General features: G+C 36.0%; 2 protein-coding genes across 2 annotated transcripts in view; both read right to left on the bottom strand.

The window, feature by feature from the left end:
- The window catches only part of EFHC2 (EF-hand domain containing 2), a 34,569-nt gene extending 16,827 nt beyond the window's left edge, over positions 1 to 17,742 (bottom strand). The window contains exons 1-10 of the mRNA XM_072426858.1: positions 17,654 to 17,742; positions 13,945 to 14,133; positions 12,656 to 12,806; positions 11,139 to 11,362; positions 10,207 to 10,458; positions 8,805 to 8,912; positions 8,225 to 8,363; positions 5,724 to 5,889; positions 4,442 to 4,584; positions 3,773 to 3,969 (exon numbers count right to left, since the gene is read on the bottom strand). Of these exons, the coding sequence (XP_072282959.1) occupies positions 3,773 to 3,969; positions 4,442 to 4,584; positions 5,724 to 5,889; positions 8,225 to 8,363; positions 8,805 to 8,912; positions 10,207 to 10,458; positions 11,139 to 11,362; positions 12,656 to 12,806; positions 13,945 to 14,133; positions 17,654 to 17,695 (1,611 nt within the window). The 5' untranslated portion in view covers positions 17,696 to 17,742. The remainder of the gene's footprint in view (positions 1 to 3,772; positions 3,970 to 4,441; positions 4,585 to 5,723; positions 5,890 to 8,224; positions 8,364 to 8,804; positions 8,913 to 10,206; positions 10,459 to 11,138; positions 11,363 to 12,655; positions 12,807 to 13,944; positions 14,134 to 17,653) is intronic.
- Positions 17,743 to 21,711: 3,969 nt separating this feature from the next.
- Positions 21,712 to 25,973, bottom strand: part of FUNDC1 (FUN14 domain containing 1) — a 5,161-nt gene continuing 899 nt past the window's right edge. Inside the window, exons 2-5 of the mRNA XM_072426847.1 lie at positions 24,958 to 25,114; positions 24,412 to 24,487; positions 23,091 to 23,219; positions 21,712 to 22,343 (exon numbers count right to left, since the gene is read on the bottom strand). Coding sequence (XP_072282948.1) covers positions 22,266 to 22,343; positions 23,091 to 23,219; positions 24,412 to 24,487; positions 24,958 to 25,114 — 440 coding nt within the window. The 3' untranslated portion in view covers positions 21,712 to 22,265. The remainder of the gene's footprint in view (positions 22,344 to 23,090; positions 23,220 to 24,411; positions 24,488 to 24,957; positions 25,115 to 25,973) is intronic.

Below are 25,973 nucleotides of genomic sequence, written 5' to 3'. Positions count from 1 at the left end.
CTCTCCCCCTAGTGGTAAAAATACATTTCTATTTCAAGTTATCAGTACACAATTTGAATTCATTTTTTAATGTATGTCCCTAAACACATATACATTCTTAAACAAAGAAATTAGATTATTTAGGAAGTGTCCCTATGGTGGGAGAGAATTAAACTGATGTAGTTTTAGAAATGAGATCTCCAATGGATTAACTTGTGTTATGAAGAAGTGTGTAAATTTCTTGTTTTCTGGTGATTTTATCTGAAGCTCTTTCATTAAAATACCAATAGCCAGTATACCTATAGTGTAACTGCCTAAAAAAAATTTGATATTAGCCAAATCTAGAAACTTAGATATTAAACTAAAATTAGGAGATAGTGAGCCCAGCTCTATTGCAAGCATTTCACTTTGACATTTGTGTAGGCAGTGGGAGATGCAATCTGAAAGATGGTTACAGGGTCATGGACAGGAAGTGCATGGCCTCAAATGGTCCACTTATCATCCATTGCTTGCTCCAGAAAGAATGATAGCAAGCTTCCATCCAGTAGTACATAGAGAACCTTGCTGCAGTGAAAGCATTTGTTTGGTCTCCTCACCAGCGCGGTTTTCTTGCGTCAGGGGGGGGGAACTGCTGACCATATTATCAGATTCTCAAGGTTCTCAAGACATCGATCTGACCTGGTCAAAGCATGCTAATGAAATTGTCAACACTTATTCTCTCAGAACTAAACACTTCAATGGAAATACCCATCTCTAACACAAGTGTAAAAAAAACTCACTAGACCACAGAGTTCTATCCAAGTACCCAGATGGTGAAGCAATTCATGGAGGTAAATGAAGATAAAACATTTCAGGTGAATGTGAGATATGTGAGAGAAATATTTTTTGCACAACAGTTAATATTAAAATCTGTCTGTGTTTTTCAGTTACCATTAGTGGACTTGGTCCAAAGTGTGATTTATGAAGTATTATTTCCTAGTGTATAGGGAGCTTAATGGGGTATGTTTATTATAGTGTATTTTCTCCACCTAACCAATCATTTAACAGAATTGACCATTTTTTCATCATGCTGACCTCCACAGAGTCACAGAAGGTTCAAGTATCATTATGTAAACTATGTGGGGAATATTTCATTTTGTGAATACTATGATGTGAATTGTAATAATGACTGTCCTAAGATTTATCTAATTAGGCATGTGGTACAAATAATTAAGTACCTTAGCATTATCTGTTTATTAATGTACAGTAATTCTGAAAGTGCCAAAGAAGCTTTACTCATGTTTTTTGTACATACCTAGATCCTGGATATGTACAGTGGAGGCTTATCGAAACACTCCTGCAGGATTTTTCATAACCGCCAAATTTACACTGAATTATCCAACTTCTTACATTCAAATGTAACTTCAGATAGTGACCCTCTTATTGTTATATATATATTAGAGGTTTGTTTATCTAGCATGGATGTAGATTTTAAAGGAACTCTATGATCTATTATCTCAAATCTAGACACCAGAACTCACACTTGATAGGAATGTGGGCAGGGAGCTTGTAACCCCTTCCAAAATAACTTATTAATAAGAGCAGTAAAAAGCTGGCCAACATCTTCTGCTACCAAATGCCTAAGTGGGCATTAGGGCACATTGTTTTGCTCCCTTGAAATGTTTTCCTTGTTTACTATATGTCTCGCAAATTGTTGTCAATGCTATTTTCCTTTCTTTAAAAAAAGGCATAAATAAAAAAAACATCCATAGGTTTGATTGTCATATTATTCAGTGTGGTACTTTATAGTGGTCCAATGCCAATTTTAAAATTCAAGCAAGATTGCATGATGACTAACAGCTTTCAAATTTACAAATCCACACAATAAGCCTATGAACAAAACCAAGGGACAATCCTTAGAAAATTATTTCATTAACTTTATAATTGCAACAAAATTTTATAAAAATTGTTTAGGCTATATGTATAAATAGGCTTAGGAAACAGCCTGCAATTTTGAAAAGATGGAGGGTTTATCAAAATACTAAGCATAAATGTATGAATTATGAATATCTGTTTTTAAAAACAGTTATGGAATTAAATTAGCTGTTCTTAGCCAGAAAAATGCATTAATAAACCATGGAATGTCGCTGGAAAGTAACTATTACCGTTGTCTTGGTGTACTGCCTGGTGATGTTTTTATAGATTGTGAATATTTTAAAAATAAAACATAAACTTTTCTTATCATGTTAACTTTCTAGCCAAGCTCAACTTTTAAATAATGTTAAGGATTCTGAGAAGTTATTTTTAAACATCGCATTAGAGCCAATGTCAATGCCTTGGGTAAGAGTCTGTGTGGAATTCCTGCGTTGTGAGGTGTATTAACTTCTCGTATTACCTAGTATCTGTTATGTGATACCTAAACTTTTTTCGTAAACATACCTTTGGTTTAACTTTGAATTTTAGATTTTTTTTATTTTAGGGAATGTATTTTGCTAGCCATAAGCACATAATTTTGGCTCATGTAAAAAACTATTTACCTGATCCCCTTTGTGTACATTATACAGATTCTTAGGGCCCTTTCACACATGTTCCAACTATGTTTTACTGCAACGCACCAGGTTTGTGCAATACAGTTGCAGGTCTATTCATTGTCAATGGTGCTCCAACACCTTAACCAAAATAATTTATTGCAGTGCACTACAGTGTGTGGTAAAATATTACCGTGTATTATGGTGTGCTGCTTTGTAAAAAAGAAAAGTGAATTTCTGATTTTTTTGTCCTTTCTGGCGTTTTGGCAGCAGTGTAAACACACATGCATTAATGCAACGCAACAGGATGGACAGGTGTACTAGTGTAAACGGCTTGATTCAGGTCAGTTTAAAGTTTATGTAAAGCCAAAAACAATTTTAGCTTACTTTTGATAAGAAGGATCAGCCCCCGTTTTTACACTGCTATCCAAGGCTCCATTTTCTTTCCTTTTCTGATCTGTTGACAGTTTTGTACTTACCAGAAACTAAGGAGAATTCTTTAACAACAGCACATACAGGTCACAACCACTTTATTATTTGTATTTGCGTGTCCCAGATTATGGTTTTCCCACAATGCCTGTCTAACAAAACTGTTGTCACAATAGCAGTAGGGAGACAAAACCTTTTTTAACAGAGCACTAGGCAGCAGTGAAAACTATATGGGGTTCTAATTCTCCCCCAAGTTGTCTGCTACGCTTACTCTATATTATGATAAAAATGTGCTGTTGTAAATTAAATGTCATTCTGTTAGGGTGTACATCTTTTTTTAAGAAGTACACAAAACTATAATAATCTCTGTAATAATGTCCATCTTCTTGAATTCTCTCCAAGGCTACGTAAACACATAAGACTTTTTTCAAATGGAAATGACCTTTCACAAACCTTTCGAATGAAAAAAGACTGAAAGATACCTGAATGAGGGCTGTACATACATGGCCTTTCTGCTCTATGGAGAGGAGAGGGGAGGGGTAGAATGAGCGGGTGGCACCCCACTGCTCTCTGTCCCCTTCATTTCCAGTGCGGTCTTGGGTCACTTGTTGTCCGTGGATCCACCAGGATAGATCCATGAACAACGTTGGACGGCCCCTGTGCCAGTTTCTCATCCGATACCAGCCCTGAAGTGATCATCGGACGAGAATCATCTGACATGGGTATGTAGCCGAACACATAATCCATAGTGTTGTTTTAGATATATTTCATACAAATAATCTGTAATACTAAACAGACCCATAAAGAACAATAAGCACAACATTAATTAATAACATCCATAAACATATATAGAGTACCTCATGTACATTCTTCTCCATATAGTTGAAAACATATTCATCAGCATCGACCAAGATAAACTTGTGCCCATTAAAGTTAACCCTGGCTCCAACAAACAGATCTGCAGCATTAAAGTATTTAGACATCTCACTCTTAAATAACTCTTGTCCTGGTTTCTTAACACGAGATCTTTCCAAAAATTTGCCACCTAGAACTCCTGGAAAAATAAAAATATAATTTGAGACAACTAACTTAAAAAAAAACTAAGCATACAGTTGTATATCCATTACAGATATACAGATATTTCCAAACATTGATGTAAATTATAAATGAGAAAATTTGTATGTTTAAATATATACAAATATACAAATAGGAGCTACAAATTCAACCAGGTGAAAAGCAACAAATATTCACCTACACACAATACTGTACTTATCATCACTTAGTAGCGGTTTACTTTTTTGCACTTGCACCAGGAAGAGTAGTATCCATAGTATGAAGCTGGACTGCATAATGCAGGGAACTGAAGGCACTACCTACATTTTTCCCAGCAAATCCTGGAATACCTTCTATCTCATGCACAACATTGATAATATCAATAGATAATAAAAAATTAACTGTGGACAATCAGATCTGAATCACATCAAACAGCAGTTTATACTTATTAAAGCATACTGTTTTTTCAGTACCTGAATTTCGCTGAGGTGGTTCAAATACAGCTATGGTATCATCACTTAAGAAATATGAGATAATGAACTTTCTTTCCAAATCAATGGGATTTTCTGTGATAAGTTTTGCAACAAATCTAAGAACATTGCTTTCCAGGCCATTTCTGAAAAAAACATGGAAAATAGAAAATAACATATAGGCTATGGGTAACAATATACTGTGAGCAACATTTTCTTCAGTAGTGATAAATCTAAAAAAAAGATGGAAATTAGAAAATAACATTTAGACTATGGGTAATAATATACTGTGAGCAAGATTTTCTTCAGTAGTGATAAAGGATATGAGCATATTAGGGTTACGATTGGTATGCACTATCCATTAAAAAACTCGAAACTATATTACTTTTAAAATAGTAATTTAAAATGAAGTTATACCATATATATGACACCGCACTTTCTATTTAAACAGTCCCTAGATTAGAGTTGGTAATTTTATTGGGATTACTACTGTGCTTGTAGTTCAGTACAGTTACAATATATAATAGAAAGTGTATACTCTCCAGCCTTGGAGAACTTTAATATATCAGGCCAAATGACACATGAAAAGGATATAGGATATATTCAGGTATTAGGTCTTCCCTGAATAAAGAACTAATACAGGATTATAGGATACAAAACTAGAATGCAAACATACTGCACTTTGACATTTCCAATGTTCTTCTGAAAAGGCAAACATCAAAACTAAATGTCAACACCAAAATTTCAATGAACAAGATCAGTGATATGCAGAATGTAAGAAAATGACTGATTCCCTCCTTTCTTCTTGATTCCTTTTTTATCTTTACTGTTTCAATCATTGGTCCATACAACAGGTCCACAAATCCGGTTTAAGTGTCTGCAGTGGTCATATACCGCAGGATTAAGCACATATTTTTCATGAAGAAGACATACTTGCTACTGGATTAGGTCATGTTCATATTATCCTGACATCTTGATAAAGTTCTTCCTTTTTTTAATATTGTGTTGAAACAATTTTTTTGTATGCACCTACTGCTTTGTAAACTCGAACTGTTATAATCAACCAAACTGTATTGTGCATCTACTACTGGTTGTTTTATAACCTCATTGTGTGCTTTCTTTGAATGTTTTGCCTTTTCTTTCTGTTTTCTGTACTCTCATTGTTGTTTAATGTTTCTGGTTAATGTACCTGTACTTTATATCTCTTTTGAAAAGTTCAATAAAAATTCATTTGTAAAAAAAAAAAATAATGCTGGTAAATTTTACTCATACCCAATAGACATACCTGTCTTTTTCCATGAATTTCTTGAAATCTCTTTGGGGTGGTTTTGGTAACAGACCCAAACAGGAACAGAGAGAATCCTCTTCTGAACCAAATCCATTGTATGGTGGTAGCTTTTTCTCAAATTTAATAGGTTGTAGAGGTTTGTACTGAAGTGGAGTGAAATCCTCTGTTGAATAAAACAGAATACAAAGTAAATACACAGTAATATTTAGGTTGTTGTTAGCTACTAGCATGTACCCTTTTTTTTTTTTAATCTTTGTCTCAAAATAAATTTATGTATACTCAGAGACCTTGATGGACAATATTGTTACACACATTTCACACATTTTGAATTATGCAGTACACTTTACATTTTGTAACCTTCCCCAATGTAAATTGTGCTTGTTATCGTTGTCAATAAAAGATATTCTATGGTAGTCAGAAGTGCTGTTAGAGAAAAGCCTTCACCAACTAAAATCCACTAGAATTAACTGCTCTGCTCAGCAGGTATCACAATGTGTACTAAAATAAAGGAGAATAGAAAGTTTCTTCAGGAATAAAAACACAAAATAATAAAACGCTAAAAGCTGAGACTGACTTTAAGTCCTGAATCTAACCTTTACAGTACTCTAAAATACACATAAAAATCTAAATTTTAAGGGTTAAAAAGATGGACATTTGGATGAAGTTATGGAAAGGAATGTCAGTGGTCTGTTGCAGCTGTGCAGCCCTGTAAACCTTATTGTGAAAACACAGCCGCAGGGTATAATAAATAAATTTGTTGCATAATGCAATATTTACTTTAATCAGCATTTACTGTAATTTAAAACACTACAAAGGAGGACAGATAACATCAGAATGTGTAAAACTGGCTATGCAGTATGTTTACATTCCAACACAGAAATATAATACATCTTATTAAAAAAATGCAGACTAATCAGGAATAAATGTCAACAGTACATTGTCTAGTGGTTCACTTGTTTAGGAGTGGTTAAGCTGTGATAATCACACCAAATCAATAAACTTATAGCAAATGTCATTACAGTGTTTCTGTTCTGACTTACCTTTTAAGACAATTAACTTATATTTCCCCTTTTATCAGTGCAGTAATTATTAAAGAAAAAGGAGACCTTTTCTAGGATGTCTCCAAGGGTGGACGTAACCAACAGTGGGCCCCTGTGCAGAACTGATCTCTAGTTACTTTGAAAGTGGTATATATGTGCACTGATGTTATTTTATCAGTAATTATATCATAAAATCCTCATGTTTTGATTACATAAGGGTTCAGCCTACCTAAATAAAATTAAGAAAGAATATAGAACTTTTAGTTTAAATAAGCTAGATACATTCCAGGTGCATAGAAATAACAGGCGTACTAAGCATATTTGCTTCAGAAAGCAGCCTGTGGCTGCTTTCTGAAGAAAATAGAAAAGCCTGTCCACTGAGAACATGTTGTAGAATAACCCATGCACTTTGTGTACCAGCATTGGTATTTTTGCAAAGGTCTGACAAGCTAAAGCTCTCCAATCATGAGGGTGCACAAGCTTTGTTAATTAAACTGCCAAATGCTCCTGATGTTAACTTTTTTTTCAGTTTTATGTGATATGGCTATTGAATAAAGTTTAATTTTATGTATTTTGAAGATTATAGGCTATATATTTTTTGTAATGTGTTGCTGCAAGAAAGAAGATGTTAATAAAAAGTTGCAGGTTTGTTGGAACTGCTATTTGATGCAGGTCAAAGGACAAAACCTTTAAAAATGGCTTAAACCAAAGTTCCACATTTTAAAAATCAGCTATTAGGCAAGGCTTTTTTGCAGAGACAAGCGTTGTTCCATTTGTAATAAGAATTCTTATCTGCCTGATCACTTTCTTCAGCTGCCAAAACTGCTTGCACATAGCAGCTCCCTGCACAGGAGTTTTGTCGTCCTGGCCCGGCCAGTTGAGATGGCCCAAGATTGGAATGAGGAAAAGTAGAAGGAAGAAGCTTGCAGCACCCGTGACAGAACGGGGACAGGTATATATAAATAGGGTTTAGTGCTGCTTTAAACTTGTTTAATTACTCCTTTACAGTAAATTTAATTACTGTGTTTTAAGCTTTACCCTAAGAAGATTGTCCTGCCAAGAAGACACAAGCTTTTTATATAAATTATGAAGTATGGTAGCCTTTGCCAACAATGTATTGGTATTTAACAATGGACACACCTAAAATATGTAGATTATGCTGTTGGTAACTGATTTTTAGATTTCACTACTCGGCTCTCTGGAGTCTGCAAACATAGCAAACATAAACCTAAGTAACAAGTTTACTGCCAAATGCTCCTGACCTGAGCTTCTTATATTTCTAAAGAATTATGCCAACATCTATCAATTTAATGTGATATGCCTACTGAATAATGTTTAATAATCTGCTGCATTCTGAGATAATGAAACACTGCAATGAATCTCTGCAGCTTCCAGTTGCTTGGTAAAAACCTTTTTGTTTCTTAGAATGAACTCAGAATTCTAATTTAGTTGGCTTACCAATTCCAAATTTTGTTCTGTAGTAATTCTTCGTAAATTCATCACAATCACATAGAATTATTCTACGTCCCCAAGCGTTGATTGCAGCTCCAATTGTCAGATCACAGTCTTTGTAAAACTCTTGGTGCACAGCCCCTGTCTGCAAAATTAATGATAGTATTTTATGACCTGTAATCAGTGAACACTCAGAGGCAAACCACCAGGTTCAATTATAAGTTGCAAACATGAATGTGGTTTTCATTGCCTGTAAACACTTTGCTAAATGCAAACTAGAAATAGGATAGATTTTCCCATCATTGGCACCAACTATCCTCAAAAACCCTTAAATGGTGTGCCTTAAAAAAACATTTCTAGTGTGCTGCATCTATTGAGTACATTAGCTTACACTTGGCATATTTTCTAACACTTACAATAAATATGTCCATTGTCAGTGGTAATTGTATTAGCAATATTAAAAAACAACCTGCATTTTAAACTATTAAATATTGTAAAGAAAATTACAATAATAACTTTTATTAATGAAATACAAGAATACTATTATCTTTTATTACATAAAAGACAATCATCATTGTGTACATACTTTAAGGTTATCCAGAATATAACGACCTCCATGTCCCATTGGTCCAAAAACATTGAGGACGGTGCGTGCAGTGATTTCACCAGGTTTATAAATTTGTGTTGGAGCATCCTATAATACAAGATAGATAGATATGGTTAACCTGTGCAGTAGTGCTGCTTTAGGTCCTATTCACATCTATGCACTTTCCATCCCTGCATGGGAAGTCTATGTATAGAACAGACTCTGAGCAACAGTGCACATTAAAACATGTTGATGTCTATTAAAGACTACTGTGTGTTGCGCTTTTAGCTTCTTGACCCTTAAAGAAGACTTGGTGTATCTTGGTTAGAGACACCTATTACAGCATAGGGATAATTTGAGGTTGTCGAAAAAATCTCCATGTGTACAGAACAGATTTTTTTATTTGCCAGGTTCCATTTTAATGGCTCAGAACTAGCATAGAACCCAGGAAACCAGAACTTTCAAAAGTATCTCTGGAAGCCCCCATATTTCTCATATAGACAGATTTACTTTAATATATTAAAAACCTTTGCATCAATATGAATAATTTGATTTAAGTTGCTGTAGTTGCTGTATGGTTTCGTACATTGTACTGCACCGTTCTAGATACCAAGAACCACAGCACTCATTTAACAATGCACTGCTATCACAATTGTGGCTTTTATGCCCCCTTCTCTCCCTTGCTATTCACATAATACAAGGTATTCTTTGATTGGCCAAAGAGAGAAGGGGCTATGAAATCAATGGCTGTGTATCAATAAATGAAAGCTTCTGCTCTTATACTTGAAATGCAGGAAGTATAGCAGAAACTGTACAGTGTGACAACCCTAAAATCTGTACTTCTAGTAAAGCACAATAACGGACATTACTTTAAACCCAGAAATGGTAACTTTTTATTGCAAAATGATTCTTCTCAAAAATTTTAACCTGTAGCTATACTTTGGAAAAAAGTAAAGTATATTTCAACCCAAACCTTATCAGCTTAATAAGTGCAAAAAAAACCTGTGGGACAAATCCACTGGGCTCCTGTAGTAAGCTTCCAATGAGGTGCATGTTCTGCACTGAAATCCTAAGGGGTCTTTAAAGTCCTTACCAGTTTTACTACTGTGAACTACATTAAACTTCTCCATTATGTTACGGGAATTAAAAGAATGAGAGGTGTTCTGTAGTTATAACACACTTCCTGTTCTAGGATGACAAAGCTTCTTCTCTATAGATACAGTACAGTGTTTTTTTAGTGGTCCTGACAGAAGATATGTTACTGTCAGGACCACTAGGTGTAAGTAAGGGAAAAGAAAGCCTCTAAAAGACCAATGAAGCCACTACATCCAAAGATTCATAACAAATTACATTTGTGTTATTGAATTAAGATACATATTAAAACTTTTATGCCATTGTTTACCTTGGGAAGTTTTCCTCGGTGGAGAAACACTGGAACAGAATCCCGGCCAGAATTTGGTGGTATGACTTCTATGATTTCAATAGTGTCATCAGCAAGGAAATAATGTAAAACAAGTTCTCTCTTCTCTCCAAAGGGAGAATGAGTGTCATCCCACAGACAGTAAAATCTTAGAACTTGTCTGTCATGTTCTAGGAACTGCCTCAGTGTATCCATACGCTCATAAGGACGCAGCGGCTTCATATTATCTTCCATCTGCAAACAACAAATAAAAATTATTGCTATGTATAAATATAAAAATTAGGAAAAAATAAAGTTTTTGTAGGAATACTAAAATATTATATATATATATATATATATATATATATATATATATATATTTATATACATAGATAGATAGATAGATAGATAGATAGATAGATAGATAGATAGATAGATAGATACTGTGTATATCAACACGCATTTACAAATCAGTGGACCAGTATTACAATTCAGCTGACCTATGCTGATATACAGTGTTTATTGAAGTAAACTGTGTTCATCAAAGAGATAAACAAAGGTCTGCAGACAGCTGTTGATAGCTATCAGGGTTAGTATAGGAAAACAGGCATCCTAATACCATGATAGAGAACTAACTCTACTAGTACTTAGCCATACAACAAGAAGTTGTAGGCCAAAATTGCTCAATATTAGGAGCCTAGTAGCAAAATACATGAGAGAATACTGGGAAAAAATCACATTATCATTAAGGAAACCCAACTTTGGCATCATCAGGTGCTGGGAGTTGGCACACGTACATTAATGTAATGTTAGGTTTATAGAAAGAATAATGGGGCATAAAAACTATCTTTCAAAAAGTAATACTAAAAGGTATACCAGGAATTAAGTTCCGATCTGTCTAAGAACTCACTAGGACAAGAAACACAGATCTTTACCTGTTTGCGCATTGTGGAGTATGGGTCTGATGGAACAGAGTCTGGAGGATTTATTCTGACTCCAAGTTTCCTTAAAAAGTTTTTAGTAAACTCATCACAGTTTACGATTTTGAAGGTTCTTGAATAGAACACAATCTCTTTATTGATGTTAAAATAATCCACGGTATAAAACTGGTCATCATTTGGAGGTGGAAGTGGAATTCGATGACGTCTGATTATCGTTCCTTTGTTGAAAAAGCATATTGAACATAAAACAGATATATTAGTTTTCCTTCTATATTTATTTATTTATTACCTATTTTCAAAGAATGATTGGCCAACTGTGGCCTTGATACCAAAACAGCAAACAAAAAGCAATAATACCAATATATTTGCACTCACAATGCACATAGCAAACTGCTGATTTGAAATGCAATTCTCATAATTAAATGTGCCCCAGTTTCACTGCAGGTTTCCTTTAATGGCTTCCAGTAAACATTGTTACATCAATTATTCTAGAGCATGCAATTTACCGCTATTTAGTTTACATTACTGTTGTCAGGTTGCTGTTTCACTGTTAGTATAAGTAAGCAAATAAATCAGATCATATCATTGTATATGAATCCTTGCACATGTGCAAAGGATAAACAGCCAGATGGCTACGTGTTTACTGGTTATGCCTGTGCATTAAAAGGCTCCTATATAGGGGCCAGTTTAGATTTCAGTGTTGCATTGTATATTACATTTGCTTTTACATGTGCTTTACAGGAATTTCAGACATGTTTCACTGAACTAAAGGCACATTTAGATGGAAACCACATCAAAGTAGGTATTTTTTACTGTAAGGTGCAGATATGAAGAATATATAATCCTATAAAAGTGGAATCTTTAAAAGTAGGTGTATATAGAACATAGTTGTCATTACCAGTAGCCCTCAAAATCACAGTAAACACACATGGTTGCAATTGAGATGGGAATTCACACCTTAATCATTGCAACTTGTTAAAACAAATTAAAGCTGAACTCCAACAAAAAAACCTGGTAATGCAATTCTGGGTTTAGTAAAACACAATTCAATGGATTTGAATGTGTAAGTAGTGAATTTAATTGTTACACTTGGAACAGAAAAAAACAGACTGAAGGAAGATGTCAACCATGCATGCTGTAACGGAAATGGTACAGAAGGGAGCATTCAGAAACAAGGAAAGGGTGAACAGGTGGATGACTCTTCAGTCTGATGCTGCTGCCTTTTGATGTCCAATTACGGAGTTGAGCAAATATAGCAGTATAGAAAAGTCAAGTCATTGACCTGGCTCTGCTGTCTGGATGCCTTGTATTATCCCCATAGGACAAAATAAATAGTAACACAAATGGTTTACAGATAAAGCAGGTCACAAGTTTTCATGGAGTTGTTTTACAAAAGAGTCACATGAAAAATGTTAGAAAAATGGCTGCTGTGTTTCCATATACAGTTTGAAATGGCAATTAGGAACATGTAAACAGGAAAGTTGTTATTTACTGATTGATACTTTACATACCTTGTGGAATTCCACTGTTTTTCATTGGAGGTTCCACCACTTGAATTGTGTCGTCTTCCAGATAGAAATAGATTTTACACTGCCTGATGCGGAAAGTTTCATCTTGTCTTTGATGTACATCTTCCTCAAAATATGCATCAAATGACAGAACCTGAAATGAAAAAGGCAGAAACTCTATAGTGTAAAATTCTTGATTTCTTGATTCTCTCTCCAACGCTGTAAATGTAGCAACTGAACCACTTACTGATCATTTTTTACTTTTACAACATTAAATTCACTTTGGAATTGGGCAACCTCATAGGGATCTGTATATAAAGCAGGGACATTGAGTCCGATTTATCAAAGCTCTCCAAGACTGGAGAAGTTAGACTATTATGGGAGAACTTGTATGATCCAGCATCTCCCATGATAGTCTTCTCCAGCCTCGGGGAGCTTTAATAAATCAGGCTTGTTCACTGAAAAATTCTCTGGTGAGATTCCGGAGAATTTCCTAGGTCCACATGTTTAAATTGCCGTAACTGATTCTCCACCAGGGAATGTATAGGCATCTGTAATTTATGAATAGATTGCATAGGGTATCCAACACTTATCTACTCTTTTTTCACAACTATAATTTTTTTTACAATATAAAATGATTTCTGCATAAGAATAATGCTAAAACAAAGCCTATTTTGTCCCATAAAACAATGCATTTATAACACTTTGCCTTTGACAATGATATGGTTTTTGCCTATAATAGAATTAAAATCCTAAATCAGACCAAATCCAGTCAGGTCAGTTAAGAAATCTCACTGGATTTGGAAATTCCAAGATTCTTTTTTAAAAAAGGTTTACATTTCTTGGTGAATAATTACTAAGTGTGGTTGAGAGTGGTATAATAATAATATATTGTGGAATGTTATTTTATGTACATGTGTGCTTGAAAGATGGAAGAGGGGATGGAAGAGTCACATCCAGAAGCAATGGGTATGGAGACCAGGAAGAAAGCTTAGATTTAACCATTTCATTTATTACTAAATATATGAGAGAAGGAGAACTATGATGTATAGAATTTGTTATATTTGTGTATATAAAGAGCTATTATATAGACTGAAGATTGTTCAGCAATGTCCGGTTCCCCCTTAATCAATTTCATGCAATTAATTTAACAAAATGAAAAAAGGGACATTTGAGAAGTGTTTTATACAAAATAAAAGACCTGACATAAAAAATCAGCAAATGAGTGTATAATGTTTATCAGATTTATTACATAAAACAGATCAGAAATCACATAAAACCCAAATACAAACCTGTTTATCAAATGCAACCCAAGAAGGAGCATTACTCCCAACTCCTCGAGGGAAGACACTGAATTTAGGCTTCAATTTCTGTCCAAGAAGTGGTTCTCCTCCTATGCCGGGCTTCTCTTCACTCAGCAGCATAGAGATGTCATTAGAGTAGCCAAAATGCTGAGACTTATGAAACTTTTCTTTTCCAAGCTGAAAATACAAATGAAGGATGAAAATAATATATGTTAGACTGTATATATACTATCTAACATCTTTTCTTTTCTGACGCTATCTTCTTTCCAATATCTACCAGCAAATGTCTTATCTCACACTGAATGTGAGTCTGAGTGAATGTCATAAGGGGCCTTTCCACACAAAGAAATGATGCCACATCCGATCTCATTCTGCACATAATCGGGTGTATGGTATTTCTTTGTGTGGAATGCTCTCTGATAACGCAGAATGTGATAACAGCTAGTAGCCTCCTGGAATATCAGACATGAGTATCCCAAGAGTCTGCGGGTAAGGCTGTCAATAATTGTCACCACAGTGATAGAAGGAAAAAGACAGGGAGCACATGGAAAAAAGATCTAAAACGTGCATATCTGCAAATATCTGCAACAAAACATGGGTTTTACTTATTTATAGAGGCAAGGATTAGAATTTTAAAAAGGTAATATGTTTGAATGAATGCCACAGAAATATTCCTTTGCAAGCACAGGGTATAGCTGGGGTAACGCTAGGATCCTAATATACATGTTATATTAGCAGTATAATAAAAAGTGGGTTAGGCTGCTTTTTGTCCCTCACAATTTTTTCTTATAAAATGACCCTGTGATATTGATGAGCACTACTAATAATTTCTTTAAAAGTGATGTTTGTAAATATTCAGCTTTATTGGTCTGCGCAGCAAAGAACCAAGTTCTATGTGACTTATTGGTAAATCCAGTCCAGATTCTATTAACATGTCTCCTTGATGTCTATGTAATAAAATCAGTTATATGTAAAAAAAACAGTTGTCCAAAGAGTATGCTACAAATTATTGAGTATGCTGCTGATATCATGTGTCACAAGATTTTTTTTAATGTTATGCAACATAATTTTTTGTGATTATTGTACATCCACCAGCCACACGTTTTTTGGTGAAATTAAAGAAATCACTATGCATTGTTTAGATCTCTACATATAATATTAACATGAATCTAATGAACGGCAAGTGAAAAAGTCTTCTGCAGTAAATAGTATTTGAATTATTACATTTGGCTCTACCATAGAGATTACTTGTCAGTAATATGAAAAAACAATATCCCTGAATATGCAAGTAAAACATTCTGAGAATGATATAGAACAAGATGAATGCCTCTCCATACATATATATCAATGGTGCAGCCAATTTTACATTATCAAGGAATTGAGTTTCAGTAAGTGTTCAATATATAGCGACATTCATTAGATTTAATGAAAGATCTGTAACTTTATACAGTACTGGTTTATCGCCAACTAGCAGCTAATATTTAGTCTGAAAAATAAAAGATACATTATAGTTTAGATGGAAAATAAAGATTTGGGACTTGGGACTAAGTATGTTTTATTACAGAAAGGACATTGCTTGCCCCTTTCTGCAATAAAGACCTGCCGGCTAACTAAAAATGGAACTTGTAGGGTTCTTTTTATGAAACAGGGAATCTGACATTCCTTCAAACATTCTCCATTTTTTTTATTTCACTTTGGGTTTAGTTCTGCATTAAGGGCCCATTCAGAGCAGGGCACAGGTTTTCAAGGTGTTGTCATGTTGTGGTGCTGTGTGTTAGGCACCCTATTATTAAGAATTGGACTTCAACCCAGCTCAATAAGATAATGCCCCCTGGGAAGTGATGCAAGGATGATTTAATAGAGCCTTACTTCAGGCATGTAAAGGTCCGTGAAACATGAAGTAAGAGTAAGTCTCTCAAACAGAGCCCCGGATATCAGTAAAATCCTGACAAGGGTTTCAAGCCCCTACTTACTCTAAGGCTAGGTACACATGTGAAATAATTATCGTTTGAAATAGAACATTCAACAATTATTCTCAATTATTTTGAACGATCGTATTGTGCACAGTTTTGTACAGGCTGTAACAATACGATCATTCAAATATAATCCACCAATACTGTACACACACTAGATACGATCGTTTGAACGATGCAGGACAATCCACAATCACTGATTGACCATACCTCACAATAGATTGCGAAGGATCATCGCCCAATCAGATCCGCCAGGACGATCATTCGTTTCTAGCACCATTCCTCGTTCATCAGCGTCGTTGTGCACTTTTTTTGTTAACGAATATCAGACGATCGGACGTTAGTCATTCGTTTCCAGCAATAATTTTTGCACGTGTGTACATAGCCTTACACAACAAAGTGGCCAATGTGACTTTATAAGGAATACCTGAGGACAGAAGGCAGCTGCAGCCACTGTTGACTACATTTAGGTGCCATTTCCAGGGCTGTCCTGAGCCCCTGGACTTGTTTAACCTCCCTGGGGGAATGAATGAGTATTTTTAAATGTAAAAGCGGTACATTTAAAAATATGCATTTTTTAAAATTTCCTGCCTGGTCCCGCCTCCCATCCCTACAGTCCTGCCCTCCAGCCTAAGGCTCGCAAGCAGATGCCCGGCCGGCATCTGCCTCCCCTGGCCTCGCATCCCCAACATTCACACCCGGGGGCACAGATGCTGGCTGGCATCTGTGTAGCCTGGCCGGCATCGCCATGGGAAGCAGATGCCGGGCATCACTGGAGGACGCTGCTGACATCGCTGGAGCACCCCACTGGAACATGGGAACCAGGTAAGACTTTAAATCTCCCTTGCAATTCCACCCCGAGTGTGGCCCGGGGTTACCGCTTTTGGCATTGAAAATTAACCCCGAGCAACACTCAGGAATTTCGCGCAGGGAGATATTTTTAAAATGCAAACTCACCTTTACTTCGGCAGATCCATCAGTCCCTCCAGTGGTTTTCTGGATTGGGTCCTGCGTCGTCCTGGAATCTTCCCTGGCACAGAGAAAGCCCTGGGCGCCACCATCTTCTTTCCCTTTTTTTCCACCTTCTGCCTACATCATCCAATTTCACAATGCTCGGGCACAAGATTGAGTGACAGAGTCTGCGGTAGAAGGGGAGAAAAAAGTGCCGATCTCGCGGCACATGGGTGAGACCGGCATTTTCTTTTCTCAGCCCCACTGAAGAAAAAGCTCCTTGTACGCATGCTCAAGGTCAGGCATGTGCAGAAGGAGCAGCCAGAAGCTTTACCTGGCTTTACCCCTTTTTGTGTTTTTTAAAGGTTTTAATCCCCCCTCCCCCTCAAAAAAACAAACAAACAAGAAAGTAATTTTTACTTTAAAAAAAAGGTTTTCTACTAAAACAATGTTAGTCTAGGTCCCCTTTAGAAATGCAGGAACAGGGTTTAGATGTTATAAGTTGCAGCTTGTTACAGGTCACTAGGTAGAGAAGCTGGAAAGGAGATAATGAGATATAAAGAGGACAGACATGAACATGAATGCTTGTTTAGTTTGTATACAAATTTCGAAAAAAAAACAGTAAAATGATACCAATATACCATTGCAAAATACTAGTATAATGTTAGCAATACAACAGTTTGAAAATAGTAGTAATTTACAAAAAAAGAGCTATGAGGAATTTTTTACAAACACCATGCACATACGAGAGTAAAATGAGTTATAATACATACATTTCTATTAAATGAGTTTCCAGGCAGCAGAGGTAGAGCCATGTTGTTTCTTCTCAGGCTGTCACACACTAAAACACACAAAGTGACCAACCATGGAGACAGCTTTGTTTACTGTTACTAGGTAACACTTCAGCTGAGTTCTTTTTTTTCACTTTGATGCTTTATTTAAAAGGACAGCCCTGTTTTTTAAATGTAAGCAATAGTTTTGCACACTTTTGTTAGTTGTGTCTGCTTTTGTCTAACGTGTAAATATCAAAGATAATCATGTTGGACTGCTTGGAATTAGAATGTTTGGTAGTAATAAATAAAAGAGACTATCATTAAAAATGAAACATGTATTTACCTTGTAGTTGAGTTTAAAAATTAGGAAAAAATAAAATCATATAACAGCAGTTTCTGGATGATGCAAAAAGGAGATTTGTTCAGCATCAACCACCTTGGGGTTTTCCCTGGCAGGTTACTGGGAAAATGAAGTTCCAATATTTTTCAAGATGATGGTTTAGCATTGTGCTGGTGCACAGTCTCCCAAAATTTGGAATCCCAAGCTTTCCATGAAACCAGAAGATCAAGTGATGTTGTATCAGCCAGGGATATAAGGCAAGTATATATATATATATATATATATATATATATATATATATGTGTGTGTGTATATATGTATATGTACACACACAGTAGAGTATGTTCAGTCATAGTAAGCACTGCATGGTTCACTGCTTTCCAAACATGAAAGCATCACCAACACCCCTGATTAACATTAAAATGAGGGAGAGCCCTTGACAACTGTTTTTGCAGGCTTACACTAATTATGTTGATGGGGAAGTGGTTTTGCAAATGAATGGAGATGATCCATGCAGCATCTTAGGTGAGTCTTTTGCTGTTTCTATAGACTTGTATTGCTTTTTTGATGCCTGCCAATGGTTTTCCTAAGCATCTTGCAATGCATCTTGATGGTATCTGGGAGGACAAGTGCTGTGTTTACACTTTCTATACCCCTCCATTTCTTCTGTAAGACAAATACAACACTTGTTTTTATTGTGATCTTCAAACTTTTGATAAAGAAAATACCTGTAAAAACCACCTATATAGCTAATCCAGGTCACATAATAAAAATAAACAGGATTTATATAGCGCCAACATATTACGCAGCGCTGTGACACAGGAGGAGGAGAGGACCCTGCCCAGAAGAGCTTACAATATAGGAAGTGGGGGAAGTATCACACAATAGGGAGAGTATGTTGTAAATATGGGCACCAAGGGGTGGTAAATGCAGATCCTGGACTGGCCAATCAAGATAGCTGAGGATCGAAACCAGGAAAGGGAGAAGAAAGAAGATGTTGACACGTGAAAGAACGAGGACAGATGCGTGTATTTAAAAAAGCGCAATCAGGTAAGTAAGGTTTTTTTTATTCCAGAAGAAATATTGTCTGTCCCTTCTGAATAAACAACCAGCCTGGTTAAAATGTTTTATTTTAGGAGTTTAGTTCCACTTTAAACTGAATGTTGCTGATGCTGTAGGCAATTTAGCTGTCTATATAAATTTCTGATCTTGTACTGCTCACATTACCTTACATTCTATGAAAGCGCTTGCACATTTCTGCGGTGGATAGGTCTCTTCTTCCTTAACCCGAATGTGTTTTCTTTTCGGGAAAAGCTTTAGCACTTCCTCATAGTTCTAAAGATTGTCCAGCCCCTGCTTCCTACCATACAGTCATGGCCAAAAGTATTGGTACCCTTGCATTTATGTCAGAAAATGCACCTCTTCTCCCAGAAAATTGTTGCAATTACAAAAGAAATCTGAGACATTCCACACAGAATGTCAAAAATGGCCTTGGCAAAATTATTGGCACCCTCAACCTAATACTTGGTAACACACCCATTGGAAGAAATAACTGATGTTAATCACTTTCTGTAAAAATCAATGAGTCTTACATCTCTCTGTTGGAATTTTGGACCAGTGTTCCTTTGTCAGCTACTCCAGGTCTCTCAGATTTGAAGGGTTCCATCTCTCAACTGCTGTTTTTAGATCTCCCCACAGGTACTGTACATTCTGGTTCTGATTTGTGAGCTTAAAACATGGTGGATATAACCACTTCAATAGACCATTCTCTCTGAGCCTGTGCTGTAAAAATTAGTGATTGGGAAGCAAGATGCAGAAATGGAGAGAAAACATGGGAAATTTGGCAGACGCTAAGGGGTAACTCCTAGGTATACAATTACCACAGACTAGAACCTTCTTTACAGACTCGTCACAAGACTAGTGGAGACCCTTTAATGCTTAACCTGCTTCAGAAAGCATAAACACTACTTGAAAGTAAAGAATCCATGGGGGGGGTGCCAGAGTACCAATCATGTCCATGAGATAACTTTTAGACTGGACAATGAACCCTCCACTAGCACACTCCAGTGGGGCCACAAACATGTCTTGGGGCAGTTTATTCACTCAAGTCTAGCTGATGAAAGGCTTTTAAAGTCAGATATCCATTTATGATAGTAAGTGGGGAAAAATAGAAGAAAAAACCTGTTGTATGAGAAAGATTGAAACTCCCTTGTAGCTGGTGGACACTACTTTCATACTACTACTACTACTTTTCCTAAGTCAGAGATGGTATGAATGCAAGTTTGCATGAAAGTGGAGTCAGACTTGATTGTTATTCTGTAAAATGTCAAAGTGTTAAGCTTTGATCCAGAATGAGGAAAATCTTTTGTGTATATGTGAGAGTTACATCATCAATGAATGTCCTATGACCAAATAAAGAGCACTTAAGTTACGAAAGAAGCATTAAAATATATTGAAGCAACAATAGATAGCATGAGATCACCATCACTGGAGGTACATTGGCATGCTTGTACATATGGCAAGTGCTCTTATGGTTCCATTTCCCCCGCAGTCCCAATTAATCAAAGAGATCGATTAAATATCCAGATATGGAGCCAATGTTTGTTGTGAGTTTTGTGCACCAAAGAGTGACTATGCCACACCAGCCAAGTTATTTTGGCATATTTGTCAGCTGCTCTTCTAACCCTGGAACTTACTGCATTTGCTAAAACTTTAAGACTTTAACCAGCTCCTTGTCGGCTGCTTCTAGAAGTTTCCGCTTTGGTTTTCTTTCACTCATCTAGATTCCCCTTTTCCATGACTAGCTAGCAAGATACGACTTTTCGTAAGGTTTCTGAATGAAGGGTTTGAAAAAAAGAATTTTAAACAATGTACACAGATGATTGTCGCTCGAGATGAGTGGTTGTAATCACCTCAGATGAACATCTAGCATGTGTTTAGGGTGCCCTCCCAACACCTTCATCAATATGCCCTGGCAGATGTATCAATGACTAAGCAGGAACAACTGTTATACTTTGCAGCTTAGACATAGAACAGAACCATAGAACAAACACTGCTTATTCATTCTCTTGTAACAAGAAACAATTGTGAAAGATTGTTTCTAGTGAAAGTTTTCTGATGTCTGGACAGGGCTTTATTCAAAATGATCAGTTATCTTGTTTAAACCAAGGCTACGTACACACTTTCAATAATTGCCATTGGAAAGGACCTTTCCCGATCCTTTTCAATGACCGAAGACTGAACGAGCAATGTACATACAACGTTGTTCTACACTTATGGAGAGGGGAGAACATCAAAGCGGCAACCCACTGTGCTCTCCCCCCTAAACTGTTTTATGATCATTCGTGGATCCACCAGGATGGATCCATTAACGCTGTTGGACGAGCGCTGTACACACATTGTCGTCCTATACTAGCCCTGAGGCGATTATCGGACGAGAATCATTTGACCGGTCTATGTAGCTTAGGGCTGTCAAACTCCGCTCCCTGAGGGCCACAAAGTTTAAAAAAGTCATTTTTAGACTCTTTATAAACCATACCTTAAAAAGCTTGGTTAGCACTGGTTTAAACATAAACAAATTTTTCATCCTACCGTGTAGATGTATTTTTTTTTTTGTGTGTGTTTTGGTGCTTTTTATCTACTTATAAGGCAGATAAGCAACAACAAAAATTTCCATACAAAGTAACGTACAATACAAAGAATACAATCCAATACAAAGTAACGTACTATTCTTTTTATTTTTGCAACTTCTATTGAGTCTACTGGTGTAGATTTATCTATTGCACAAAGTGATTTTCTTACGAAGAATAACATTCACTGATGGGCCTTGGATTGCCAATTACAGTACATTGTTTTGGCACTAGTCAGAAAAATACACACCATTAAATAAATATAAAAAGTACGTATGAGTTAACACTAACATGATCAATGTAGACCTATCATGATGACAGCCATGATAAAACCACAAAACAAGAAATAAGTCCACAGATCTGCTTTTGTTTTTAACTAATATCAGTAGATGAACAGCGTTACGTAATACCCTTCTTGTATAAAGAAGACAGTTCAGTCTTTAGATGATGGTGCAGACTATACCATGAGTTCTTTGCAAGCACTCTCTATAGATAAGCATTTTCAAGAAAAGCCTCTGTAGAGAAAAGCAAAACAAGGCATCTTTTGTTAGCAGACAGGTATTTTCCCACCATCTTGATTTTTACTTCCACTCATATCCCAGTACTTTGGGACAATTTGCAGATTCTGCTTTGCCATCATTTCTTAAGAGGCAAGACCCAGTAAGAAACCACCAATGAATCCACCAGATACGACGATGTTCTGCTTAATAAAATCTTGTGACTGCAAAACAAAAAGAATGGTTAAAATGCATGTGGTCTGTCTGTTTAGTACTGCTGCTGAGGATTATAATTATTGGGACAAAGGTTATACATTATATAAATACATGCATAGGTGCATTTACTATACCAAAGTAGTCTCCTAAAAGTTAAATTATATTTAAAACAAACACATATCAAGCAGTAATATAGAGGGAGCCTTATATTACAGCCCATTGTCAGCAGATACTTTATAAAGTATGCCTTCTCTACAAACAAAGCAATCATATTGATTTATATAGAAAATATTTTTAACATCAATTACATTAAAGAAAACCGGTCACGAGGAAAACATGGTGCACACTATTGTTGACCTCTCTTTCCAAGATACCAATTCCCAGGTCATGGTGACACTTCAGCTTCAGTTCTTTGAGTCACAGACACAGAGTATATTTCTTTAACTGCAATCTGCTCATACTTTAAAAAGTATAGAAGCCAAAGGCTTAGCATAATTGTCAGGTATACAGCTATTTCAGGAAGCCAGTAATAGAAACACACATATTAGTGATTTAATAAACCTTTAGACCTTTACACTGCTCAAAAAAATTAGGAGAACACTAAAAAACACATATCTGATCTCGATGACTGAAATATTTAGGTTGAAAATCTTTACGGATACACATTTTAGAACAAATTTCAAAAACTGGTTAAACTTCACCTATTCGCATATTTTTGACAAAACACCACAAGGAATCAGTAAACATTGTCTTACCTCTTCAATTAAATTGTTGATTTCAGGTACAGATTTATTTGCCTGTTTCTTTATCTTCCTCTTGGCTTTGTTAACATCCTTTTCCACCCTTTTCCAGTCTATCTGTATATAACCCCCATGGCTGGCGATCTAGATGAACAAAGCATTAGCAAAATGTCAAAATATATAAACGTGGCTCAGTTACTAAAGGCTAAAAGTAAATATGTTGTAGTGGATGGAGGTGAGGGAAATTGAAGAAGCCTGTGTATGAAGAGTCTGTGACTTTGCCTATTCAGGAAAACATAAGGGTACCTGCTTTTAAATTTCCCGCTCGGCCACGCCTCCCCAGTGTACTGATGATGCTGAGGATGCCGCTGGATCGAGAGAAGCAGGGTTTTATTTATTTTTTATTTCCTACCCCGAGTGTGGCTCGTGGTTACCGCTTTTGTTATGTAAAATTCACCCCGAGCCGCACTCAGGAATACCACCTAGGCGGTTAAATGCCCAATTCCATTTAAACTTACCTTTGGCTTCTTCCCTACTGCCTCATTCTTTGCAGTTCTACTATGTGTTTGCTCTACTACAGTGTTTAGGCTTAACCAGGGTTAATGATGTTGCACTTTTCATTTTGCACACACATTAAAATATCCATTTTTATATATATTTAAAAAGTACCAACCTCAAATTTAATATACATTTCCTGCAAACCTAGTTTATTTAAGTTTAAGTGAAACGCTAAAACTTAGTTTAGTAGCACAAACAATATAAATTACATCTTCTTTGACAATGACAAAAGATAAGGTTAAGGCAAGTAAATAGATATCAAATATGTCAAACATCAAAGCTGAGAGGCCATGTCCTCAGTAAGGATTTCATAATTTTGCACTCAGAACAAAGTGCTTCAATGTTTATATATTTTGCTCACATCCCTTCACCCACAATCTCAATACTGGCCACGAAGGTCTCAGACTACCATGAGTAAGTAAGTCACACATTTTAACAAGAGGGTTCACAAGGATTACAGCCATTCAAGTTATTTCTATGTGATACAGACCTACTGGCTAAGAAAATGTAAACAAATGCTACTGCTAAGTTTTACTAAATGGTATTGCTGCAGCAAAATGGAAAAAATGGACTGTCAGTTGACCTTGAATAACAAAGTGACACACAAAAAAATGTACAACAAGCACCATCTAGTGCTTTATTCTGCCTTCAACACTCAGAAACTGCAGTAATTACTGTAGTGGCAGAAAGCAATGGGAATAGCTAATCCAGTAGGTGACGAGAGTAGAAAGATCACAGAATTCCTGCTATAAACACTGGTGAAGATGTTATCTGTTACCTGAAGTAGAAGAAAGCCACCACCGACTGCTGTTGCAGCAAGCTTTCCAACTTTCTGAAACAAAAAGCCTGCACACCTGTAGAAGAAAAACAATGTGTTAGAAAAAAATATTTCAAATGAAATAGCATGCAAACACTGCTAAAAAAAATATTATACGTCTTCCACATATCAGGATACTTAGGCCTTTTACACAGAAGAATAACATGTTATCAGTGTTCAATCCAAAAATGTTTTAGCCCAGGTGGGAAGAAACTGTAGGTGGGTGGCAGCCCCTGTATTGTGAACCAACTCTTCAGAAACCACACAAAATCAGCCAGGTGGTGTGCCTAGCTAAATGGGGCTGAGGAGAACACTGTGTATGTATATTAGTAAAATGAACATAATCCTGCCAATTTATAATGATGTATAAAGAAGATATATGTTTCTTTTTTTTAGAAAAGAAGAAATGGAGGCCAAAATTATACCTAATATACACTAGCAATATGTGGCTAATGTTCATAGAGTGGATATGCAACTTATTTAAATATTAATTAAGTGTTGTCTTACCAGCCTGTTACTCCACCCATTACAATCTGGGTAGCTACTGAATACTTTTCTGTAAGAGGGCCAGAGTTCCGTCCAAAGATACGACTCCACCAATGGTGTCGTCTAGCATAATCCGTGAGATCCAAAACTTCATAGGATTCATCATCACTGCTCGGTTCTTTAAAAGATAGCAAACAATATATAGTGATCAGTCAACAGAAGAAAAGACTAGAACATGTTTAAAGTTACAGTATACCAATTACAGTACCAGTTTAGTCACTAAGCTTAGGAAACTATGAATTATAGGAAAACACTATAAAGGTTTAGGCAGCAGTGTGTTACTGGGTAAGTGTAAGGTTTGTCAGGTTCACATGTTTCTGTGCTTTCACTGGTAACACTGTTGCTGCAAAATTTATTTATCATGTACACTGCAGCCTATGTTTAACTTAATGGAAAATGTAGATGTGCTTTCTGCCAAAGAGAATAAGACATAGGGTCGATAAATAAAGCAGTAAAACCAACATTCCCAGGTGGAGAATCATTTACAGTCATTGAAATACACTGACCTGGTAGATTCTCCAACAGGGAATATTTTAGTGAATGTCAGGTTCACTGCTTTAGAAGTAGATCTCACAGAGTGCACACAGGTAGCAAGAGCTGTAAGGCACAGCGTACGTTGTAGTTAATTATAAACTATGGCCAATCTACTGGAAAAAGAAAGTGAAAGCAGCAATGGATTGTGCAAGAAAAATCTATTTTCCTTTAGAGATTCCATTTAGGTGTAAGGTACAATTGTTAACTCGGTAGAAATGGTCATTAGTGTAGTGATAGTGTATACAGGAACTCACCTATTTTTTCTGCAAATGAAATTTTAAGTGCTGTTGGGAAAACAGTTTTAAACGAGATGGGTTTGCATCAAATTTTATAAAGCGATTACATAAATGTGCCCTTTAAACCAATTCCCATACATACAAGCTATATACAGGAAATAGTCAATTGGAGATCTCTATCTTTCTAGGAAATCATGTAAAAAAAAA

This window comes from Pyxicephalus adspersus, chromosome 1, assembly GCF_032062135.1.
Source record: "Pyxicephalus adspersus chromosome 1, UCB_Pads_2.0, whole genome shotgun sequence".
In the NCBI taxonomy this organism is placed as follows: Eukaryota; Metazoa; Chordata; class Amphibia; order Anura; family Pyxicephalidae; genus Pyxicephalus; species Pyxicephalus adspersus.
The sequence above is the reverse complement of the archived record's forward strand: the minus strand, read 5'-3'. Positions and strand labels throughout refer to the sequence as shown.